The 26,458-nt window shown below is 36.2% G+C and overlaps 1 protein-coding gene across 1 annotated transcript in view; it reads right to left on the minus strand.

The window, feature by feature from the left end:
* Positions 1 to 26,458, minus strand: part of LOC106170113 (centrosomal protein of 70 kDa) — an 88,938-nt gene that overhangs the window by 58,423 nt on the left and 4,057 nt on the right. Inside the window, exons 3-11 of the mRNA XM_087017694.1 lie at positions 26,354 to 26,453; positions 22,194 to 22,317; positions 21,594 to 21,690; positions 20,862 to 21,035; positions 20,330 to 20,415; positions 20,024 to 20,092; positions 19,693 to 19,848; positions 19,294 to 19,371; positions 18,403 to 18,514 (exon numbers count right to left, since the gene is read on the minus strand). Of these exons, the coding sequence (XP_086873820.1) occupies positions 18,403 to 18,514; positions 19,294 to 19,371; positions 19,693 to 19,848; positions 20,024 to 20,092; positions 20,330 to 20,415; positions 20,862 to 21,035; positions 21,594 to 21,690; positions 22,194 to 22,317; positions 26,354 to 26,453 (996 nt within the window). The remainder of the gene's footprint in view (positions 1 to 18,402; positions 18,515 to 19,293; positions 19,372 to 19,692; positions 19,849 to 20,023; positions 20,093 to 20,329; positions 20,416 to 20,861; positions 21,036 to 21,593; positions 21,691 to 22,193; positions 22,318 to 26,353; positions 26,454 to 26,458) is intronic.

A 26,458-nucleotide genomic window follows, 5' to 3' on the forward strand; every position in this document is an offset into this window, starting at 1 on the left:
GGCTGTGAAACTGACCAGTCACAATTTTATGTCAACATTACACCATGGTACAGACAGCGTGAAAACACAAGTGAAGAAATATTCGAAGATTCAACCCACTGTATATTTTTGGCAATAAAGGAGTGGCTGGGGAATATAACACCAGTGCTTCTTTTTGTCAAACCTGTTCAGTGGGAAAAACCTCAAATAATGTGAAGAAATAGATGCAGATGGGATAAAAATTGGCCATGATGTAGAATTGGCAGAAGATTGTGGCTGTGAATGTGATCAGTCGCAATTTTAAGTCAACATTACAACATGGTACAGACGGCGTTAAAAACAGTAGTGAAGAAATGTACGAAGAAGATTCAACCCACTGTATATTTTTGGCAATAAAGGAGTGGCTGAGGAATATAACACCAGTGCTTCTTTTTGTCAAAACTGTTCAGTGGGAAAAACCTCAAATAATATGAAGAAATTGATGCAGATGGAAAATAAATTTGGTCATGATGTAAAATTGGCAGAAGATTGTGGCTGTGAATGTGATCAGTCGCAATTTTAAGTCAACATTACAACATGGTACAGACGGCGTGAAAACAGAAGTGAAGAAATGTACGAAGAAGATTTAACCCACTGTATATTTTTGGCAATAAAGGAGTGGCTGGGGAATATAACACCAGTGCTTCTTTTTGTCAAACCTGTTCAGTGGGTAAAACCTCAAATAATGTGAAGAAATAGATGCAGATGGGATTAAAATTGGCCATGATGTAGAATTGGCAGAAGATTGTGGCTGTGAAACTGACCATTCACAATTTTATGTCAACATTACAACATGGTCAAGACAGCATGAAAATACAAGTGAAGACGAATCGAATGATGTTAAGAATTTGACACACATTGGGAAAGATTATTTTAGGCCATGATGTAGAATTGGCAGAAGATTGTGGCTGTAAAACTGATCAGTCACAATTTTATGTCAACATTACACCATGGTACAGACAGCGTGAAAACACAAGTGAAGAAATATTCGAAGATTCAACCCACTGTATATTTTTGGCAATAAAGGAGTGGCTGGGGAATATAACACCAGTGCTTCTTTTTGTCAAACCTGTTCAGTGGGAAAAACCTCAAATAATGTGAAGAAATAGATGCAGATGGAAAACAAATTTGGTCATGATGTAAAATTGGCAGAAGATTGTGGCTGTGAAACTGACCAGTAACAATTTGATGTCAACATTACAACATGGTCAAGACAGCGTGAAAATACAAGTGAAGACGAATCGAATGATGTTAAGAATTTGACACACATTGGGAAAGATTATTTTAGGCCATGATGTAGAATTGGCAGAAGATTGTGGCTGTAAAACTGATCAGTCGCAATTGTCAACATTACACCATGTCAACATTACACCATGGTACAGACAGCGTGAAAACACAAGTGAAGAAATATTCAAAGATTCAACCCACTGTATATTTTTGGCAATAAAGGAGTGGCTGGGGAATATAACACCAGTGCTTCTTTTTGTCAAACCTGTTCAGTGGGAAAAACCTCAAATAATGTGAAGAAATAGATGCAGATGGAAAACAAATTTGGTCATGATGTAAAATTGGCAGAAGATTGTGGCTGTGAAACTGACCAGTCACAATTTGATGTCAACATTACAACATGGTCAAGACAGCGTGAAAATACAAGTGAAGACGAATCGAATGATGTTAAGAATTTGACACACGTTGGGAAAGATTATTTTAGGCCATGATGTAGAATTGGCAGAAGATTGTGGCTGTAAAACTGATCAGTTGCAATTTCTGGTCAATACTACACCAAAGTCCAGTCAACAGCTTTGTTTGGTTTGTTGTAGGATTAAACATTGTAAGATGATTAGTTTACAGGTAGACAAGATAAAATCTTGATTGCAATCATAGCTGAGAAGTCACCTGTGGAAAGTCTACTACTTGGGCTGTGACAACTGTATACATGACACATGAATAGAACAAGGGTGACACTAAATACAACTGGTAAGAATGGACAGACAGAGATAAGACAGCTTGACAGAAGTAAACTTGAATATCTTGACATATTTGACATGGGGGATGAGGTATAAAAGCAACTACACAGTAGAAACCAGACAGAAAGCTCTAGGATAAGAGCATAAGAACAGTCATGATGTAAGGTGTGCATAAATTTTGGGCCATGATGTAGAATTGGCAGAAGATTGTGGCTGTGAATGTGACCAGTCACAATTTTATGTCAACATTACACCATGGTACAGACAGCGTGAAAACACAAGTGAAGAAATATTCAAAGATTCAACCCACTGTACATTTTTGGCAATAAAGGAGTGGCTGGGGAATATAACACCAGTGCTTCTTTTTGTCAAACCTGTTCAGTGGGAAAAACCTCAAATAATGTGAAGAAATAGATGCAGATGGGATAAAAATTGGCCATGATGTAGAATTGGCAGAAGATTGTGGCTGTGAATGTGATCAGTCGCAATTTTAAGTCAACATTACAACATGGTACAGACGGCGTTAAAAACAGTAGTGAAGAAATGTACGAAGAAGATTCAACCCACTGTATATTTTTGGCAATAAAGGAGTGGCTGAGGAATATAACACCAGTGCTTCTTTTTGTCAAAACTGTTCAGTGGGAAAAACCTCAAATAATATGAAGAAATTGATGCAGATGGAAAATAAATTTGGTCATGATGTAAAATTGGCAGAAGATTGTGGCTGTGAATGTGATCAGTCGCAATTTTAAGTCAACATTACAACATGGTATAGACGGCGTGAAAACAGAAGTGAAGAAATGTACGAAGAAGATTTAACCCACTGTATATTTTTGGCAATAAAGGAGTGGCTGGGGAATATAACACCAGTGCTTCTTTTTGTCAAACCTGTTCAGTGGGTAAAACCTCAAATAATGTGAAGAAATAGATGCAGATGGGATTAAAATTGGCCATGATGTAGAATTGGCAGAAGATTGTGGCTGTGAAACTGACCAGTCACAATTTTATGTCAACATTACACCATGGTACAGACAGCGTGAAAACACAAGTGAAGAAATATTCGAAGATTCAACCCACTGTATATTTTTGGCAATAAAGGAGTGGCTGGGGAATATAACACCAGTGCTTCTTTTTGTCAAACCTGTTCAGTGGGAAAAACCTCAAATAATGTGAAGAAATAGATGCAGATGGAAAACAAATTTGGTCATGATGTAAAATTGGCAGAAGATTGTGGCTGTGAAACTGACCAGTCACAATTTGATGTCAACATTACAACATGGTCAAGACAGCGTGAAAATACAAGTGAAGACGAATCGAATGATGTTAAGAATTTGACACACGTTGGGAAAGATTATTTTAGGCCATGATGTAGAATTGGCAGAAGATTGTGGCTGTAAAACTGATCAGTTGCAATTTCATGTCAATACTACACCAAAGTCCAGTCAACAGCTTTGTTTGGTTTGTTGTAGGATTAAACATTGTAAGATGATTAGTTTACAGGTAGACAAGATAAAATCTTGATTGCAATCATAGCTGAGAAGTCACCTGTGGAAAGTCTACTACTTGGGCTGTGACAACTGTACACATGACACATGAATAGAACAAGGGTGACACTAAATACAACTGGTAAGAATGGACAGACAGAGATAAGACAGCTTGACAGAAGTAAACTTGAATATCTTGACATATTTGACATGGGGGATGAGGTATAAAAGCAACTACACAGTAGAAACCAGACAGAAAGCTCTTGGATAAGAGCATGAGAACAGTCATGATGTAAGGTGTGCATAAATTTTGGGCCATGATGTAGAATTGGCAGAAGATTGTGGCTGTGAATGTGACCAGTCACAATTTTATGTCAACATTACACCATGGTACAGACAGCGTGAAAACACAAGTGAAGAAATATTCAAAGATTCAACCCACTGTATATTTTTGGCAATAAAGGAGTGGCTGGGGAATATAACACCAGTGCTTCTTTTTGTCAAACCTGTTCAGTGGGAAAAACCTCAAATAATGTGAAGAAATAGATGCAGATGGGATAAAAATTGGCCATGATGTAGAATTGGCAGAAGATTGTGGCTGTGAATGTGATCAGTCGCAATTTTAAGTCAACATTACAACATGGTACAGACGGCGTTAAAAACAGAAGTGAAGAAATGTACGAAGAAGATTTAACCCACTGTATATTTTTGGCAATAAAGGAGTGGCTGGGGAATATAACACCAGTGCTTCTTTTTGTCAAACCTGTTCAGTGGGAAAAACCTCAAATAATATGAAGAAATTGATGCAGATGGGATAAAAATTGGCCATGATGTAGAATTGGCAGAAGATTGTGGCTGTGAATGTGATCAGTCGCAATTTTAAGTCAACATTACAACATGGTACAGACGGCGTGAAAACAGAAGTGAAGAAATGTACGAAGAAGATTTAACCCCACTGTATATTTTTGGCAATAAAGGAGTGGCTGGGGAATATAACACCAGTGCTTCTTTTTGTCAAACCTGTTCAGTGGGAAAAACCTCAAATAATATGAAGAAATTGATGCAGATGGAAAACAAATTTGGTCATGATGTAAAATTGGCAGAAGATTGTGGCTGTGAATGTGATCAGTCGCAATTTTAAGTCAACATTACAACATGGTACAGACGGCGTGAAAACAGAAGTGAAGAAATGTACGAAGAAGATTTAACCCACTGTATATTTTTGGCAATAAAGGAGTGGCTGGGGAATATAACACCAGTGCTTCTTTTTGTCAAACCTGTTCAGTGGGTAAAACCTCAAATAATGTGAAGAAATAGATGCAGATGGGATTAAAATTGGCCATGATGTAGAATTGGCAGAAGATTGTGGCTGTGAAACTGACCATTCACAATTTTATGTCAACATTACAACATGGTCAAGACAGCATGAAAATACAAGTGAAGACGAATCGAATGATGTTAAGAATTTGACACACATTGGGAAAGATTATTTTAGGCCATGATGTAGAATTGGCAGAAGATTGTGGCTGTAAAACTGATCAGTCACAATTTTATGTCAACATTACACCATGGTACAGACAGCGTGAAAACACAAGTGAAGAAATATTCGAAGATTCAACCCACTGTATATTTTTGGCAATAAAGGAGTCGCAGGGGAATATAACACCAGTGCTTCTTTTTGTCAAACCTGTTCAGTGGGAAAAACCTCAAATAATGTGAAGAAATAGATGCAGATGGAAAACAAATTTGGTCATGATGTAAAATTGGCAGAAGATTGTGGCTGTGAAACTGACCAGTAACAATTTGATGTCAACATTACAACATGGTCAAGACAGCGTGAAAATACAAGTGAAGACGAATTGAATGATGTTAAGAATTTGACACACATTGGGAAAGATTATTTTAGGCCATGATGTAGAATTGGCAGAAGATTGTGGCTGTAAAACTGATCAGTCGCAATTGTCAACATTACACCATGTCAACATTACACCATGGTACAGACAGCGTGAAAACACAAGTGAAGAAATATTCAAAGATTCAACCCACTGTATATTTTTGGCAATAAAGGAGTGGCTGGGGAATATAACACCAGTGCTTCTTTTTGTCAAACCTGTTCAGTGGGAAAAAGCTCCAATAATGCGAAGAAATAGATGCAGATGGAAAACAAATTTGGTCATGATGTAAAATTGGCAGAAGATTGTGGCTGTGAAACTGACCAGTCACAATTTGATGTCAACATTACAACATGGTCAAGACAGCGTGAAAATACAAGTGAAGACGAATCGAATGATGTTAAGAATTTGACACACGTTGGGAAAGATTATTTTAGGCCATGATGTAGAATTGGCAGAAGATTGTGGCTGTAAAACTGATCAGTTGCAATTTCATGTCAATACTACACCAAAGTCCAGTCAACAGCTTTGTTTGGTTTGTTGTAGGATTAAACATTGTAAGATGATTAGTTTACAGGTAGACAAGATAAAATCTTGATTGCAATCATAGCTGAGAAGTCACCTGTGGAAAGTCTACTACTTGGGCTGTGACAACTGTACACATGACACATGAATAGAACAATGGTGACACTAAATACAACTGGTAAGAAGGGACAGACAGAGATAAGACAGCTTGACAGAAGTAAGCTTGAATATCTTGACATATTTGACATGTGGGATAAGGTATAAAAGCAACTACACAGTAGAAACAGACAGAAAGCTCTTGGATAAGAGCATAAGAACAGTCATGATGTAAGGTGTGCATAAATTTTGGGCCATGATGTAGTATTGGCAGAAGATTGTGGCTGTGAATGTGACCAGGCACAATTTTATGTCAACATTACACCATGGTACAGACAGCGTGAAAACACAATTGAAGAATTATTCGAAGATTCAACCCACTGTATATTTTTGGCAATAAAGGAGTGGCTGGGGAATATTACACCAGCGCTTCTTTTTGTCAAACCTGTTCGGTGGGAAAAACCTCCAATAATGTGAAGAAATAGCTGCAGAAGGGAAAAAATGGCCATGATGTAGAATTGGCAGAAGATTGTGGCTGTGAATGTGATCAGTCGCAATTTTATGTCAACATTACAACATGGTATAGACAGCGTGAAAAAAGAAGTGAAGAAATGTACGAAGAAGATTAACCCACTGTATATTTTTGGCAATAAAGGAGTGGCTGGGGAATATAACACCAGTGCTTCTTTTTGTCAAACCTGCTCAGTGGGAAAAACCTCCAATAATGCGAAGAAATAGATGCAGATGGAAAACAAATTTAATCTTGATGTAAAATTGGCAGAAGATTGTGGCTGTGAAACTGACCAGTCACAATTTTATGTCAACATTACAACATGGCAAAGACAGCGTGAAAATACAAGTGAAGACGAAAAGAATAATGTTAAGAATTTGACACACATTGGAAAAAATTTATTTTAGGCCATGATGTAGAATTGGCAGAAGATTGTGGCTGTAAAACTGATCAGTTACAATTTCATGTCAAAACTACACCAAAGTACAGTCAACAGTTTTGTTTGGTTTGTTGTAGGATTAAACACTGTAAGATGATTAGTTTACAGGTAGACAAGATAAAATCTTGATTGCAATCATAGCTGAGAAGTCACCTGTGGAAAGTCTACTACTTGGGCTGTGACAACTGTACACATGACACATGAATAGAACAAGGGTGACACTAAATACAACTGGTAAGAATGGACAGACAGAGATAAGACAGCTTGACAGAAGTAAGCTTGAATATCTTGACATATTTGACATGTGGGATAAGGTATAAAAGCAACTACACAGTAGAAACCAGACAGAAAGCTCTTGGATAATAGCATAACAACAGTCATGATGTAAGGTGTGCATAAATTTTGGGCCATGTTGTAGAACTGGCAGAAGATTGTGGCTGTGAATGTGATCAGTCACAATTTTATGTCAACATTACAACATGGTATAGACAGCGTGAAAATACAAATGAAGACGAAAAGAATGATGTTAAGAATTTGACACACATTGGGAAAGATTATTTTAGGCCATGATGTAGAATTGGCAGAAGATTGTGGCTGTAAAACTGATCAGTTGCAATTTCATGTCAATACTACACCAAAGTCCAGTCAACAGCTTTGTTTGGTTTGTTGTAGGATTTAACACTGTAAGATGATTAGTTTACAGGTAGACAAGATAAAATCTTGATTGCAATTATAGCTGAGAAGTCACCTGTGGAAAGTCTACTACTTGGGCTGTGACAACTATACACATGACACATGAATAGAACAATGGTGACACTAAATACAACTGGTAAGAAGGGACAGACAGATAAGACAGCTTGACAGAAGTAAGCTTGAATATCTTGACATATTTGACATGTGGGATAAGGTATAAAAGCAACTACACAGTAGAAACCAGAGAGAAAGCTCTTGGATAAGAGCATAACAACAGTCATGATGTAAGGTGTGCATAAATTTTGGGCCATGATGTAGAATTGGCAGAAGATTGTGGCTGTGAATGTGATCAGTCACAATTTTATGTCAACATTACACCATGGTATAGACAGCTTGAAAACAGAAGTGAAGATATGTACGAAAAAGAATACACCGACAGAATATTTTTGGCAATAAAGGAGTGGCTGGGGAATATTACACCAGCGCTTCTTTTTGTCAAACCTGTTCAGTGAGAAAAACCTCCAATAATGCCAAGAAATTGATGTAGATGGAAAACAAATTTGGTCATGATGTAAAATTGGCAAAAGATTGTGGCTGTGAAACTGACCAGTCGCGATTTTATGTCAACATTGCACCATGGTATAGACAGCGTGAACACATAAGTGAAGAAATATTCGAAGATTTAATCCACTGTATATTTTTGGCAATAAAGGAGTGGCTGGGGAATATAACACCAGTGCTTCTTTTTGTCAAACCTGTTCAGTGGGAAAAACCTCCAATAATGCGAAGAAATAGCTGCAGATGGAAAAAATGGCCATGATGTAGAATTGGCAAGAAATGCGAAGAAATAGATGCAGATGGAAAACAAATTTGGTCTTGATGTAAAATTGGCAGAAGATTGTGGCTGTGAATGTGACCAGTCACAATTTTATGTCAACATTACACCATGGTATAGACAGCTTGAAAACAGAAGTGAAGATATATACGAAAAAGAATACACCGACAGAATATTTTTGGCAATAAAGGAGTGGCTGGGGAATATAACACCAGTGCTTCTTTTTGTCAAACCTGTTCAGTGGGAAAAACCTCCAATAATGTGAAGAAATAGCTGAAGATGGAAAAAATGGCCATGATGTAGAATTGGCAGAAGATTGTGGCTGTGAATGTGATCAGTCGCAATTTTATGTCAACATTACACCATGGTATAGACAGCTTTAAAACAGAAGTGAAGAAATGTACGAAGAAGATTTAACCCACTGTATATTTTTGGCAATAAAGGAGTGGCTGGGGAATATAACACCAGTGCTTCTTTTTGTCAAACCTGCTCAGTGGGAAAAATCTCCAATAATGCGAAGAAATAGATGCAGATGGAAAACAAATTTGGTCTTGATGTAAAATTGGCAGAAGATTGTGGCTGTATATTTTTGGCAATAAAGGAGTGGCTGGGGAATATAACACCAGTGCTTCTTTTTGTCAATCCTGCTCAGTGGGAAAAATCTCCAATAATGCGAAGAAATAGATGCAGATGGAAAACAAATTTGGTCTTGATGTAAAATTGGCAGAAGATTGTGGCTGTGAAACTGACCAGTCACAATTTTATGTCAACAATACAACATGGTATAGACAGCGTGAAAAAAGAGGTGAAGAAATGTACGAAGAAGATTAACCCACTGTATATTTTTGGCAATAAAGGAGTGGCTGGGGAATATAACACCAGTGCATCTTTTTGTCAAACCTGCTCAGTGGGAAAAACCTCCAATAATGCGAAGAAATAGATGCACATGGAAAAAAAATTCGGTCTTGATGTAAAATTGGCAGAAGATTGTGGCTGTGAAACTGACCAGTCACAATTTTATGTCAACATTACAACATGGCAAAGACAGCGTGAAAATACAAGTGAAGACGAAACGAATGATGTTAAGAATTTGACACACATTGGGAAAGATTATTTTAGGCCATGATGTAGAATTGGCAGAAGATTGTGGCTGTAAAACTGATCAGTTGCAATTTCATGTCAATACTACACCAAAGTCCAGTCAACAGCTTTGTTTGGTTTGTTGTAGGATTAAACACTGTAAGATGATAAGTTTACAGGTAGACAAGATAAAATCTTGATTGCAATTATAGCTGAGAAGTCACCTGTGGAAAGTCTACTACTTGGGCTGTGACAACTGTACACATGACACATGAATAGAACAATGGTGACACTAAATACAACTGGTAAGAATGGACAGACAGAGATAAGACAGCTTGACAGAAGTAAGCTTGAATATCTTGACATATTGGACATGGGGGATGAGGTATAAAAGCAACTACACAGTAGAAACCAGACAGAAAGCTCTTGGATAAGAGCATAACAACAGTCATGATGTAAGGTGTGCATAAATTGTGGGCCATGATGTAGAATTGGCAGAAGATTGTGGCTGTGAATGTGCCCAGTCACAATTTTATGTCAACATTACACCATGGTACAGACAGCGTGAAAACAGAAGTGAAGAAATGTATGAAGAAGATTACACCCATTGTATATTTTTGGCAATAAAGGAGTGGCTGGGGAATATAACACCAGCGCTTCTTTTTGTCAAACCTGTCCAGTGGGAAAAACCTCCAATAATGTGAAGAAATAGCTGAAGATGGAAAAAATGGCCATGATGTAGAATTGGCAGAAGATTGTGGCTGTGAATGTGATCAGTCGCAATTTTATGTCAACATTACAACATGGTACAGACGGCGTGAAAAAAGAAGTGAAGAAATGTACGAAGAAGATTAACCCACTGTATATTTTTGGCAATAAAGGAGTGGCTGGGGAATATAACACCAGTGCTTCTTTTTGTCAAACCTGCTCAGTGGGAAAAATCTCCAATAATGCGAAGAAATAGATGCAGATGGAAAAAATGGCCATGATGTAGAATTGGCAGAAGATTGTGGCTGTGAATGTGATCAGTCGCAATTTTATGTCAACATTACAACATGGTATAGACAGCGTGAAAAAAGAAGTGAAGAAATGTACGAAGAAGATTAACCCACTGTATATTTTTGGCAATAAAGGAGTGGCTGGGGAATATAGCACCAGCGCTTCTTTTTGTCAAACCTGCTCAGTGGGAAAAACCTCCAATAATGCGAAGAAATAGATGCAGATGGAAAACAAATTTGGTCTTGATGTAAAATTGGCAGAAGATTGTGGCTGTGAAACTGACCAGTCACAATTTTATGTCAACATTACAACATGGCAAAGACAGCGTGAAAATACAAGTGAAGACGAAAAGAATGATGTTAAGAATTTGACACACATTGGAAAAAATTTATTTTAGGCCATGATGTAGAATTGGCAGAAGATTGTGGCTGTAAAACTGACCAGTTGCAATTTCATGTCAAAACTACACCAAAGTCCAGTCAACAGCTTTGTTTGGTTTGTTGTAGGATTAAACACTGTAAGATGATTAGTTTACAGGTAGACAAGATAAAATCTTGATTGCAATCATAGCTCAGAAGTCACCTGTGGAAAGTCTACTACTTGGGCTGTGACAACTGTACACATGACACATGAATAGAACAACGGTGACACTAAATACAACTGGTAAGAATGGACAGACAGAGATAAGACAGCTTGACAGAAGTAAGCTTGAATATCTTGACATATTTGACATGGGGGATAAGGTATAAAAGCAACTACACAGTAGAAACCAGACAGAAAGCTCTTGGATAAGAGCAAAACAACAGTCATGATGTAAGGTGTGCATAAATTTTGGGCCGTGATGTAGAATTGGCAGAAGATTGTGGCTGTGAATGTGATCAGTCGCAATTTTATGTCAACATTACAACATGGTACAGACAGCGTAAAAAATGAAGTGAAGAAATGTACGAAGAAGATTCAACCCACTGTATATTATTGGCAATAAAGGAGTGGCTGGGGAATATAACACCAGCGCTTCTTTTTGTCAAACCTGTTCAGTGGGAAAAACCTCCAATAATGCAAAGAAATAGATGCAGAAGGGAAAAAATGGCCATGATGTAGAATTGGCAGAAGATTGTGGCTGTGAATGTGATCAGTCGCAATTTTATGTCAACATTACAACATGGTATAGACAGCGTGAAAAAAGAAGTGAAGAAATGTACGAAGAAGATTAACCCACTGTATATTTTTGGCAATAAAGGAGTGGCTGGGGAATATAACACCAGTGCTTCTTTTTGTCAAACCTGCTCAGTGGGAAAAACCTCCAATAATGCGAAGAAATAGATGCAGATGGAAAACAAATTTGGTCTTGATGTAAAATTGGCAGAAGATTGTGGCTGTGAAACTGACCAGTCACAATTTTATGTCAACATTACAACATGGCAAAGACAGCGTGAAAATACAAGTGAAGACGAAAAGAATAATGTTGAGAATTTGACACACATTGGAAAAAATTTATTTTAGGCCATGATGTAGAATTGGCAGAAGATTGTGGCTGTAAAACTGATCAGTTGCAATTTCATGTCAAAACTACACCAAAGTCCAGTCAACAGCTTTGTTTGGTTTGTTGTAGGATTAAACACTGTAAGATGATTAGTTTTCAGGTAGACAAGATAAAATCTTGATTGCAATCATAGCTCAGAAGTCACCTGTGGAAAGTCTACTACTTGGGCTGTGACAACTGTACACATGACACATGAATAGAACAATGGTGACACTAAATACAACTGGTAAGAATGGACAGACAGAGATAAGACAGCTTGACAAAAGTAAGCTTGAATATCTTGACATATTTGACATGTGGGATAAGGTATAAAAGCAACTACACAGTAGAAACCAGACAGAAAGCTCATGGATAATAGCATAACAACAGTCATGATGTAAGGTGTGCATAAATTTTGGGCCATGATGTAGAATTGGCAGAAGATTGTGGCTGTGAATGAGATCAGTCACAATTTTATGTCAACATTACACCATGGTATAGACAGCATGAAAACAGAAGTGAAGATATGTACGAAAAAGAATACACCGACTGAATATTTTTGGCAATAAAGGAGTGGCTGGGGAATATTACACCAGTGCTTCTTTTTGTCAAACCTGCTCAGTGGGAAAAACCTCCAATAATGCAAAGAAATAAATGCAGATGGAAAAAATGGCCATGATGTAGAATTGGCAGAAGATTGTGGCTGTGAATGTGATCAGTCGCAATTTTATGTCAACATTACAACAGGGTACAGACAGCATGAAAAATGAAGTGAAGAAATGTACGAAGATTTAACCCACTGTATATTTTTGGCAAAAAAGGAGTGGCTAGGGAATATAACACCAGCGCTTCTTTTTGTCAAACCTGTTCAGTGGGAATAACCTCTAATAATGTGAAGAAATAGCTGAAGATGGAAAAAATGGCCATGATGTAGAATTGGCAGAAGATTGTGGCTGTGAATGTGATCTGTCGCAATTTTATGTCAACATTACAACATGGTACAGACAGCGTAAAAACTGAAGTGAAGAAATGTACGAAGAAGATTCAACCCACTGTATATTTTTGGCAATAAAGGAGTGGCTGGGGAATATAACACCAGCGCTTCTTTTTGTCAAACCTGTTCAGTGGGAAAAACCTCCAATAATGCAAAGAAATAGATGCAGAAGGGAAAAAATGGCCATGATGTAGAATTGGCAGAAGATTGTGGCTGTGAATGTGATCAGTCGCAATATTATGTCAACATTACAACATGGTATAGACAGCGTGAAAAAAGAAGTGAAGAAATGTACGAAGAAGATAAACCCACTGTATATTTTTGGCAATAAAGGAGTGGCTGGGGAATATAGCACCAGTGCTTCTTTTTGTCAAAACTGCTCAGTGGGAAAAACCTCCAATAATGCGAAGAAATAGATGCAGATGGAAAACAAATTTGGTCTTGATGTAAAATTGGCAGAAGATTGTGGCTGTGAAATTGACCAGTCACAATTTTATGTCAACATTACAACATGGCAAAGACAGCGTGAAAATACAAGTGAAGACGAAAAGAATAATGTTGAGAATTTGACACACATTGGAAAAAATTTATTTTAGGCCATGTAGAATTGGCAGAAGATTGTGGCTGTAAAACTGATCAGTTGCAATTTCATGTCAAAACTACACCAAAGTCCAGTCAACAGCTTTGTTTGGTTTGTTGTAGGATTAAACACTGTAAGATGATTAGTTTTCAGGTAGACAAGATAAAATCTTGATTGCAATCATAGCTGAGAAGTCACCTGTGGAAAGTCTACTACTTGGGCTGTGACAACTGTACACATGACACATGAATAGAACAATGGTGACACTAAATACAACTGGTAAGAATGGACAGACAGAGATAAGACAGCTTGACAAAAGTAAGCTTGAATATCTTGACTTATTTGACATGTGGGATAAGGTATAAAAGCAACTACACAGTAGAAACCAGACAGAAAGCTCTTGGATAATAGCATAACAACAGTCATGATGTAAGGTGTGCATAAATTTTGGGCCATGATGTAGAATTGGCAGAAGATTGTGGCTGTGAATGAGATCAGTCACAATTTTATGTCAACATTACACCATGGTATAGACAGCATGAAAACAGAAGTGAAGATATGTACGAAAAAGAATACACCGACTGAATATTTTTGGCAATAAAGGAGTGGCTGGGGAATATTACACCAGTGCTTCTTTTTGTCAAACCTGTTCAGTGGGAAAAACCTCAAATAATATGAAGAAATTGATGCAGATGGGATAAAAATTGGCCATGATGTAGAATTGGCAGAAGATTGTGGCTGTGAATGTGATCAGTCGCAATTTTAAGTCAACATTACAACATGGTACAGACGGCGTGAAAACAGAAGTGAAGAAATGTACGAAGAAGATTTAACCCCACTGTATATTTTTGGCAATAAAGGAGTGGCTGGGGAATATAACACCAGTGCTTCTTTTTGTCAAACCTGTTCAGTGGGAAAAACCTCAAATAATATGAAGAAATTGATGCAGATGGAAAACAAATTTGGTCATGATGTAAAATTGGCAGAAGATTGTGGCTGTGAATGTGATCAGTCGCAATTTTAAGTCAACATTACAACATGGTACAGACGGCGTGAAAACAGAAGTGAAGAAATGTACGAAGAAGATTTAACCCACTGTATATTTTTGGCAATAAAGGAGTGGCTGGGGAATATAACACCAGTGCTTCTTTTTGTCAAACCTGTTCAGTGGGTAAAACCTCAAATAATGTGAAGAAATAGATGCAGATGGGATTAAAATTGGCCATGATGTAGAATTGGCAGAAGATTGTGGCTGTGAAACTGACCATTCACAATTTTATGTCAACATTACAACATGGTCAAGACAGCATGAAAATACAAGTGAAGACGAATCGAATGATGTTAAGAATTTGACACACATTGGGAAAGATTATTTTAGGCCATGATGTAGAATTGGCAGAAGATTGTGGCTGTAAAACTGATCAGTCACAATTTTATGTCAACATTACACCATGGTACAGACAGCGTGAAAACACAAGTGAAGAAATATTCGAAGATTCAACCCACTGTATATTTTTGGCAATAAAGGAGTGGCTGGGGAATATAACACCAGTGCTTCTTTTTGTCAAACCTGTTCAGTGGGAAAAACCTCAAATAATGTGAAGAAATAGATGCAGATGGAAAACAAATTTGGTCATGATGTAAAATTGGCAGAAGATTGTGGCTGTGAAACTGACCAGTAACAATTTGATGTCAACATTACAACATGGTCAAGACAGCGTGAAAATACAAGTGAAGACGAATCGAATGATTTTAAGAATTTGACACACATTAGGAAAGATTATTTTAGGCCATGATGTAGAATTGGCAGAAGATTGTGGCTGTAAAACTGATCAGTCGCAATTGTCAACATTACACCATGTCAACATTACACCATGGTACAGACAGCGTGAAAACACAAGTGAAGAAATATTCAAAGATTCAACCCACTGTATATTTTTGGCAATAAAGGAGTGGCTGGGGAATATAACACCAGTGCTTCTTTTTGTCAAACCTGTTCAGTGGGAAAAACCTCAAATAATGCGAAGAAATAGATGCAGATGGAAAACAAATTTGGTCATGATGTAAAATTGGCAGAAGATTGTGGCTGTGAAACTGACCAGTCACAATTTGATGTCAACATTACAACATGGTCAAGACAGCGTGAAAATACAAGTGAAGACGAATCGAATGATGTTAAGAATTTGACACACGTTGGGAAAGATTATTTTAGGCCATGATGTAGAATTGGCAGAAGATTGTGGCTGTAAAACTGATCAGTTGCAATTTCATGTCAATACTACACCAAAGTCCAGTCAACAGCTTTGTTTGGTTTGTTGTAGGATTAAACATTGTAAGATGATTAGTTTACAGGTAGACAAGATAAAATCTTGATTGCAATCATAGCTGAGAAGTCACCTGTGGAAAGTCTACTACTTGGGCTGTGACAACTGTACACATGACACATGAATAGAACAATGGTGACACTAAATACAACTGGTAAGAATGGACAGACAGAGATAAGACAGCTTGACAGAAGTAAGCTTGAATATCTTGACATATTTGACATGGGGGATAAGGTATAAAAGCAACTACACAGTAGAAACAGACAGAAAGCTCTTGGATAAGAGCATAAGAACAGTCATGATGTAAGGTGTGCATAAATTTTGGGCCATGATGTAGTATTGGCAGAAGATTGTGGCTGTGAATGTGACCAGGCACAATTTTATGCCAACATTACACCATGGTACAGACAGCGTGAAAACACAATTGAAGAAATATTCGAAGATTCAACCCACTGTATATTTTTGGCAATAAAGGAGTGGCTGGGGAATATTACACCAGCGCTTCTTTTTGTCAAACCTGTTCGGTGGGAAAAACCTCAAATAATGTGAAGAAATAGCTGCAGAAGGGAAAAAATGGCCATGATGTAGAATTGGCAGAAGATTGTGGCTGTGAATGTGATCAGTCGCAATTTTATGTCAACATTACAACATGGTATAGACAGCGTGAAAAAAGAAGTGAAGAAATGTACGAAGAAGATTAACCCACTGTATATTTTTGGCAATAAAGGAGTGGCTGGGGAATATAACACCAGTGCTTCTTTTTGTCAAACCTGCTCAGTGGGAAAAACCTCCAATAATGCGAAGAAATAGATGCAGATGGAAAACAAATTTGGTCTTGATGTAAAATTGGCAGAAGATTGTGGCTGTGAAACTGACCAGTCACAATTTTATGTCAACATTACAACATGGCAAAGACAGCGTGAAAATACAAGTGAAGACGAAAAGAATAATGTTGAGAATTTGACACACATTGGAAAAAATTTATTTTAGGCCATGATGTAGAATTGGCAGAAGATTGTGGCTGTAAAACTGATCAGTTGCAATTTCATGTCAAAACTACACCAAAGTCCAGTCAACAGCTTTGTTTGGTTTGTTGTAGGATTAAACACTGTAAGATGATTAGTTTACAGGTAGACAAGATAAAATCTTGATTGCAATCATAGCTCAGAAGTCACCTGTGGAAAGTCTACTACTTGGGCTGTGACAACTGTACACATGACACATGAATAGAACAATGGTGACACTAAATACAACTGGTAAGAATGGACAGACAGAGATAAGACAGCTTGACAGAAGTAAGCTTGAATATCTTGACATATTTGACATGTGGGATAAGGTATAAAAGCAACTACACAGTAGAAACCAGACAGAAAGCTCTTGGATAATGGCATAACAACAGTCATGATGTAAGGTGTGCATAAATTGTGGGCCATGATGTAGAATTGGCAGAAGATTGTGGCTGTGAATGTGCCCAGTCGCAATTTTATGTCAACATTACACCATGGTACAGACAGCGTGAAAACAGAAGTGAAGAAATGTATGAAGAAGATTACACCCATTGTATATTTTTGGCAATAAAGGAGTGGCTGGGGAATATAACACCAGTGCTTCTTTTTGTCAAACCTGCTCAGTGGGAAAAACCTCCAATAATGCGAAGAAATAGATGCAGATGGAAAACAAATTTGGTCTTGATGTAAAATTGGCAGAAGATTGTGGCTGTGAAACTGACCAGTCACAATTTTATGTCAACATTACAACATGGCAAAGACAGCGTGAAAATACAAGTGAAGACGAAAAGAATGATGTTAAGAATTTGACACACATTGGAAAAAATTTATTTTAGGCCATGATGTAGAATTGGCAGAAGATTGTGGCTGTAAAACTGATCAGTTGCAATTTCATGTCAAAACTACACCAAAGTCCAGTCAACAGCTTTGTTTGGTTTGTTGTAGGATTAAACACTGTAAGATGATAAGTTTACAGGTAGACAAGATAAAATCTTGATTGCAATCATAGCTGAGAAGTCACCTGTGGAAAGTCTACTACTTGGGCTGTGACAACTGTACACATGACACATGAATAGAACAAGGGTGACACTAAATACAACTGGTAAGAATGGACAGACAGAGATAAGACAGCTTGACAGAAGTAAGCTTGAATATTTTGACATATTTCACATATGGGATGTAGTAAAAAATGAACTGCACAGAAGAAACCAGACAGAAAGCTCTTGGACAGGAACATATCTACAACGCTCATGTTATAAGGTGTATATAAATTTTAGGCCATGATGTACAATTGGCCGAAGATTGTGGCTGTGAATGTGACTAGTTAGATTTTATTTCAACATTACATTATGATCTGTTTGGGACAGTGACATGCGACTTTTACATTTCAAGATGTTTTGTTGAAAATACTGCAAGGAAACCTTAGAGGTACTTACCCAAAGATATTTCCTGCATAGGTCTAATGGCAAATAGTCAATATCATCTATTTGTGTGCTGTATTTGCTTTCATCAACATATTTGACACCTGTCTGTTTTTCTCCAGGAAGACTGGAAAATTGGGTCAACAAAGTACATATAGTAATCATTTCAAATCTGAATGAAAGACAAGAATCTACATTAAAAACCTTGTAACATATTTAAACAAAGTACATATAGTAATCATTTCAAATCTGAATGAAAGGCAAGAATCTACATTAAAAACCTTGTAACATATCTAAATTATCAGCATTAAATTTTTTTAATATAACAGAAATAAAATCTACATACCACACTGAAGTCTTAAGGTTGTTGTTGTTTTTTTTTCAATATTCATACATAGATTAACCAAGTTACATTTTAGTATTTTATCTTTGAAATGTACAGATAATTGTGGCGTTAAATTCCAATTAGAATAAAGAAATTTGAAAATCAAATAGGTCTACCTCTGTTAGCACTGGGTTCACAACAAATGCATATCAAATTAGTATTAAAATTTGGTTTACTGTAATGTTTGGAACATTCTGCTATCTTACTGACCGGGTGTCAAGTTAAATACGCCTTCAGAAAAGAGTGAATAAAAACGGGAGAAAAATTGATATTCTATTGCAAAAATAATTATCTATAACAAAGATATCTGATATCTGATAAGCACATCTGAGTATATATTCAGAAAACTGTAACCTTAAAACTCTTATATCTACAAAGATATCTAGTAATTTCCAACATGTTCACCATTAGTCTTCCAACAGTCAACATGAAATAACACATTTAATTATTTCAAAAAGACCATAAAGAAGAAATCCAAAAAATTAGGAAAAAATAGGAACTCGACACCCTTTTCTTTTCACCTGATATTGTGCATTCTAAGTATCTTCTCCAGTTTCTTGATCCTCTGTTGTGCAGCTCTGTAGTCTTTGATATCAGGCCTTGAGAAAGAAAATGTTACACTCTCTCTTATTTATCCATTTCCCACAGTCTCAAATACCATCTTGAAAATAAAATGTTACACTCTCTTATTAATCCATTTCCCACAGTCTCAAATACCATCTTGCCTATTGCAATCAAAACATTGAAATGCCTAAGAAGAAAACAAACAAGCCATTGCATTTAATAGGTACTTGTAAAATAGTAAAGTAAAGTGATTGGTGAAAAAATCTGCTCACTCAGGTCTTATGCCAGGCAAATCTGTAAGTTTGAATGAACAGAAAGTACCAACAACTGAAAATCAAATGCTACAATACACCAACCTGGCATCAAGTTCTAATTTCAACACCTCAGACTGATCTTCTAAAGCTTTATACTTTTTCTTGGATTCTCTAAGTTGTTTCTCATATGCCTGTATGAGAGCTTTATAGTTTCCAGTGGCATCAAATGCTGTCTCCTGTTTATGTTCACCAGTAGGCCTGAAATTCAGAAAAAAAATTGCTACATCTTTCCATCAACTTTTGCATTTACATTTCACTATGAATTATCTTTCAGAATCCCAACAGCTAAAAAAGATGCAAAATGGGAAAATAACAGAAACCAACTTTGGAATAATAAAATAAAGGCTATTAAGGAATCATGGCAATGACCTACCGAAGCATATCCAACTCCTTCCTCAATGTGAATATCTGGCCTTCATATGCATCAATCACATCAAGGAGTCTGCAAGGACACATGTCAAACAACGGAAACACTGGATGAAATATGCTGATAAAGTTTGCACGACAGTTTACTACGCTATGATTTCTGGCACAGCTAATTTCACAATTGTTATCTAAAGTAAACTAGTTAAGTTTGAATGTAGGCAATGTTCTCGAGGATTATATTTCAATCCATTAAAAGTTAACATGCACAAAAATGTTGCGTAGAATAAATACGTAATAAACAATGGCTTCTCACTTTTCATCTATTTTGGACTGTGGCCTTGTGGTTTTTCTCCTGAACTGTTGGAAGACCTCTTTCTGTCTCATCTTTCTGGCCTCATCCTGCACAACAAAAACCAAACCATGACATCTTCCCAACTAAAACCATGCCTCCTTTACATGTAGATCAAAGTTAAGTCTATTGCAATGTTTAACAATTATAATATTGACTCCCAACAAATCATGCTGTTAGAGCTCAAATAAAAAAGGAGTTCTGCAGGACCATGTTCATCAGAAAAAAAATAGCTTCTTAGTCCAATAACAAATCCATTGAAAGTATCCATTGAGGATAGTCACCTTATCTGGAATGCACGACAAAATTCTGAAAAAAATTCTATTTCATTTTGCTGCTGTGATGAATGCCACAAGATAGTACTATGAAGTCAAAATAATCAAAGGGAATCATCATTTAATATTCAGTACAATATAAAAGCCCTAGATCTTCCGATGGTACATATATCAAAGATGGTAATATAGTAAGTTGTTAACAAAATGATCAGAATATAAACCTCGTCATTCATCCTTTTTATTTTCTCAGTCAATCTGTCCATTTCTTCCTGCTGCAGGGCACACTTGCTCTCCAGCTGTTTACACCTGATGTGGATGGCAGTCTTGGTGTTTTTCAGTCTCTCTCCCTCCTCCTCAAGCACATGGTTCTTGCTGCTGTGGCTGCCCTCAAGGTCCTGTGAATAAGATGACGTGAAAAGAAATTTGCATCAAAGGAATAAGTAGTCTATGATGGCTTCTGTAAGTAAGCTGATCAAATTTATAGAAATTACCTACTGATGAGACATATAGAAGAAAAGGGGCTGGAAACAGCACTTATAAACTGTGGTGGGAGATTTTCATTGCAGATAATCGGTTCTTTTTACAAAGAGAGGCGTACAAAAAAATCTCAGGGTGTCTCAGGATGTAAAAACAAGCAACTTAATTATATCAGTCACTTAGTTTACCCTTCACCAGACACATGACAGACAGACTACAAAAAGCAAGCCTTAGAAGGATTGAATAGCAAGCAACTGATAAATAAATAAATAAATCTTTATTAATGATGTCTAAAAAATCATAATTATCATTACAGTTAAATGTTTATTTTTGTTTTATTTAATTTTTGAGTCAACTTAAAAATTTGTTTTCGAAATCTAACATAGTCTGCGAAATGAGGATACTGACTTTTGACCACCAAATACCCCTGCCCTCACCCCCTCCTCAAAAGGACATGAAGCCCATGCCCCAGTCACCTGTATCTTGCACTGAAGACTCTCCACCATGATCTTCAGGTCCTTGATCTGGTTCTCGTAGCCATCACTGAGGCTACTCTGGTGGCGCAGGTCTTCTCTGAAGAACATAAATCTTAAATTTAGAATTTGAAAGTACATCCGGTCCCCATAAATGCTATTATAAGGTATGCCTTGGCTTTCGTGAGAAAAAAGTTTATGTTTTAGAGAAAATAATTTTTTTTTTTTGCCGTATAACCATCTTAATGGGTAAAAGCCACTATAATAACACACTGCACTTAAGAAAATGTGCATGCCTAAACAAAAGTTAGAAATCAGATAATTAAATTTACAAATCAAATGATATTTGAGAGAAAAATATACTTAATCCAGTTGGTTATTATTGAGTACGAGACTTACCTGAGCTGGAAATAACTGAGTACAAGATTTTTGACTTATTTGAGCTAGATACAACTAAGTATGAGATTTTGGACTAACTTGAGTGGGTTATCAGAGTTATTAGTGAGTATGAGATTTTGGATTAACTTGAGCTGGTTACTGGTGAATATGAGATCTTGGACTTACTTGAGCTGGTTATTGGTGAGTATGAGATCTTGGACTTACTTAAGCTGGTTATTGGTGAGTATGAGATCTTGGACCAGCTCCTGTCTTCTGTCACAGTCAGACATTAAGGTGAGGAAGCTCTCACGGAGAGATTTTGTCATAGCAGCATCAAGGACAACAACCCCTGGGATAGGATACAAGATATAATTTCAATAAATACATAAATATTAAATTAATGAAATCCTGTAGTAGTTCCCATTTTTATCCCAGTCTGACCTAAGAGTGAAGGAGTTTTAATGAAAAAATGTAGTCATTACTAAACCAAGGATAGCCACTGGGTTATAAACTAAAAGCATTTTCAAAGAATTTAACTACATAATAATAAAAACATAATATAAATAAATTTGAAAAATTGCCAAAATTATCTGTATTATTATTAAGCAATTCAAATGATTCAAGATCTACATACAATAAAAAGTTGTTTAATTAAACCACTACTTAAGATCAAGATTACTATTCAATGAAATTTGCTGTAAAACAATTACTAAATAAATAAAGATCAACTGCCTTTCCTATTCACTGTAAACAACCAACCCAGCACTGACTAGCATTGGTGGAGTACAAAAGATAACAAGGCAGCAAAGCTGTCAAATGTACAGACAAAAACCAGAAAATAAAAACGCAGGAAATAGGATACTGTCAATTCTGATGAACTAATGTATTATGCTTACTGTAACTGCATAGCCAACATCAAATTCTTATTCTGCATAACATTGGATTAGGATGAAAGTAAAATGTGTATCAAGCATTAGACTAAGTTCCCATACCTAGATCAATCTAACAGGATCAATCCAACTCCAAGGGGTTTCTCACTAAATTACTTTCAGTTTGAGAGTCTTAGGATTCTGGCATGCCAGTTTCAGTAGGCGTGACAGACAACTAAGCCACTTACATTGATTGCAATTTAGCGAGAATTCCCATGGAGATAGATCGATCCACAGTTAGCGTGATAGGGTCTGGAAATAGTCCCTAAGGTGTCAGGCTGATAAGAGTTAAACTTTGGAAATGCCAGAATGAGGTACAGTGAAAATTACACACACAAAAACAAATTGCTTAAACTCATAATATATATATATATATATATATATATATATATATATATATATATTATTAATTTTTTTTTTTTTTTGGCTGTATGTCAATCCTAAGAATCATTCTTGTAACTTAACAAAATACAGAAAATGTTACCAAGTAAGAGTACAGGGCTCCTGGCAGATGGGAGTGATAAGTCACAACTTGAAAATGCCAGTATAGCACACTATAAACCTGCATTGCCTCCAAAACAGAAAACAATCACACTGGTTTTCAAACACAAGCTGCGCACTTCTGTCTTATGAAACTTTTCAAGTTTCAGTATCGTAAGTAACATGGTTTTCCCTTAATCGCTATCCTGGCAGCAGTGTCCAAAAAAGGGTTTTCTTCAACTTTCATGCAATAAAACATAATTCTTAACAGCATAATGACCATCAAATTTTTTATAAAAAAAATAAAAGTATCATGAATATTCAGAAAATGTGATTTGGGAAGGTCTTCAAGGCCATGGAAGTTCAGAGTCACACTTTCAAAATGCCAAAATGTAAACAAGAGATAACTGTACTGAAATGATTTTCTTTCCATTTTCAACACCTTTTTTAAAACAAAATGATCAATAAACTGTCATTTTTAAATGTTCAACTAGGAAAATTGTTGACATAGGAAAAATATCAATAGAACAATTTTCAATGTCCAATTTGCTCCATTTGCAGATGCTGAACATAGTGAATGATTAAATCTGACAAACTGCAATGATGAGTTCCTTTCCATTTATGATACTTTATTACACAATGCACAATATTATAACAGGTTTACCGTCATTTTTATATAATCAACAAACAATATTGTTAAGAAGCAGAAAATGTCAAAACAACACTTTTACATATCTTATTAGTTCCATAATGAGACTGTTAACATGCCTAAGAATTAAATCTGAAGAAATAACAATTATATACAAAAATACAGAAAATGCACAGCACTTCTGGTGGATGGGAGTATAAAATCACATCTTGAAGATGCTAGTGTTTGAAAAATAATTTTAAAAAAATTTTAAATAAAACGTAAAAAATTCCAATAAAGCTGCTATTCAAACTTTTAATCTAGCTGTATTAACTTGATATTAATAACCCCACCAAGTTTGAGAAAAATAAAGCACTGTTATGCATCTATAGCATGTTGGCATAACACATTCTTTTTGTTGTAAATTATTTGCAATGTTAAACACCATTTATCTGCACAATTATCACCAAATCCTAATTTTGTGACACAGTTAAGAGAGCTAAACCTATGGGACTTTACAGGGAAATCTCAAGGAGTGTTTTATGTAATCTCATTTAGTGGCCAATTGAAAATTAATGAGTAGGCAAGTGACTTTATAGACCTTAATTTAATTAGTGATCACCCAAGGGACAATTTTAAAGACTGCTATCCATACAGTACCGTCATATAGCACAAAGGTGTTGCATACATGCTGAAAAAAGTGAAAAAACAGCATTACTTCCCTAAAAATGACCCAATCATACTGATTTTCAAACTTGACCTGCGTATTATGAATATTCATCAGTTCTGTAAGTTTGAAACCAAAAGGTAAAATGGATTTCCACTTATCGTGTTATCGGTGCTGCATATATGCTGAAGAAAGTGAAAAAACAGCATAACTACTCTAAAAATGACCCGATCATGCTGATTTTCGAACTTGACCTGCGTAATATGAATATTCATTAGTTCTGCAAGTTTCAAGCCAAAAGGTAAAATGATTTTTCACTTATCATGTTATCAGTGTTGCATATATGGTGAAAAAAGTGAAAAACAGCATAACTTCCCTAAAAATGACCCGATCATGCTGATTTTCGAACTTGACCTGCGTATTATGAATATTCATCAGTTTTGTAAGTTTCAAGGGAAAAGGTAAAATGGTTTTCCACTTATCGTGTTATCGGTGCTGCATATATGCTGAAACAAGACAGCACTGTTCTGCAATGGGTTTACTTCCATTTTTAAAACACTTTATTAACATAAAACAAAATTTTTTAACATAAAACAAAATAAACAGTTTTCTACCATTTGTATATGATCAACTAAGAAAATTGATGAGATGGGAAAAATATCAATAGAACAGTGTTAAATGTCCAATTTCCTCCATTCTGAGATAATGAATATAGTAGATGATTGAATCTGACAAACTGCAATGATATTTGTTTATTTCCATTTTTGACACTTTATAACATAATACACAATAACAAGTTTACCATCATTTTTACATAATCAACTAACAATGTTATTAAGATGCAGGAAATGTCAAACAAACACTTTTACGTATCTTATTAGTTCAATAATGAGACTGTTAACATGCCTAACAATTGAATCTGAGGAAATAAGAAAAAACAGCATAACTTCTAAAAGAATGGCCCGATCATGCTGATTTTGGAACTCAACCTGCGTTTTAGTTAGTTTGACTACTCCTGTGAGTATAATGACAATTGGCCTATCTGTTTTTCTTATATTGTGTTATTAGTGTTGCATATATGTTGAAAGAAGTGAAAAAACAGCATTACTTCCCTAAAAATGACCCAATCACGCTGATTTTCGAACTTGACCTGCGTATTATAAATATTCATCAGATCTGTAAGTTTCAAGCCAAAAAGTGAAATAGTTTTCCACTTATCGTGTTATCGGTGCTGTATATATGCTGAAAAAAGTGAAAAAACAGCATAAATTCCCTATAAGTGACCCGATCATGCTGATTTTCGAACTTGACCTGCGTATTATGAATATTCATCAGTTCTGTAAGTTTCAAGCCAAAAGGTAAAATGGTTTTCCACTTATCGTGTTATCGGTGCTGCATATATGCTGAAAAAAGTGAAAAAACAGCATAAATTCCCTAAAAGTGACCCGATCATGCTGATTTTCGAACTTGACCTGCGTATTATGAATATTCATCAGTTCTGTAAGTTTCAAGCCAAAAGAAAAAACAGTTTTCCACTTATCGTGTTATCGGTAAAAGTGCACGGCGACGGCGACGACAGACGCAGATGATGGCTATATGTACAGACACATCTGTGTCTGTACATAAAAATATTTCAACATGAAACCTTCTCATGGATCGGCGCCACCTATGTTTGTGTTACCTGGTATGTTGCCCACTTCCCCAGGATGTATGAGGTGTATTGGAGGAAAACCATGGTGCCGGAGTTTTCTGTTCACTTCTTCCCATTCTTCATACTCTACCTGAA

Source organism: Lingula anatina, chromosome 7 (assembly GCF_051362555.1).
Source record: "Lingula anatina isolate TDL-2025a chromosome 7, LinAna3.0, whole genome shotgun sequence".
Lineage (NCBI taxonomy): Eukaryota > Metazoa > Brachiopoda > Lingulata > Lingulida > Lingulidae > Lingula > Lingula anatina.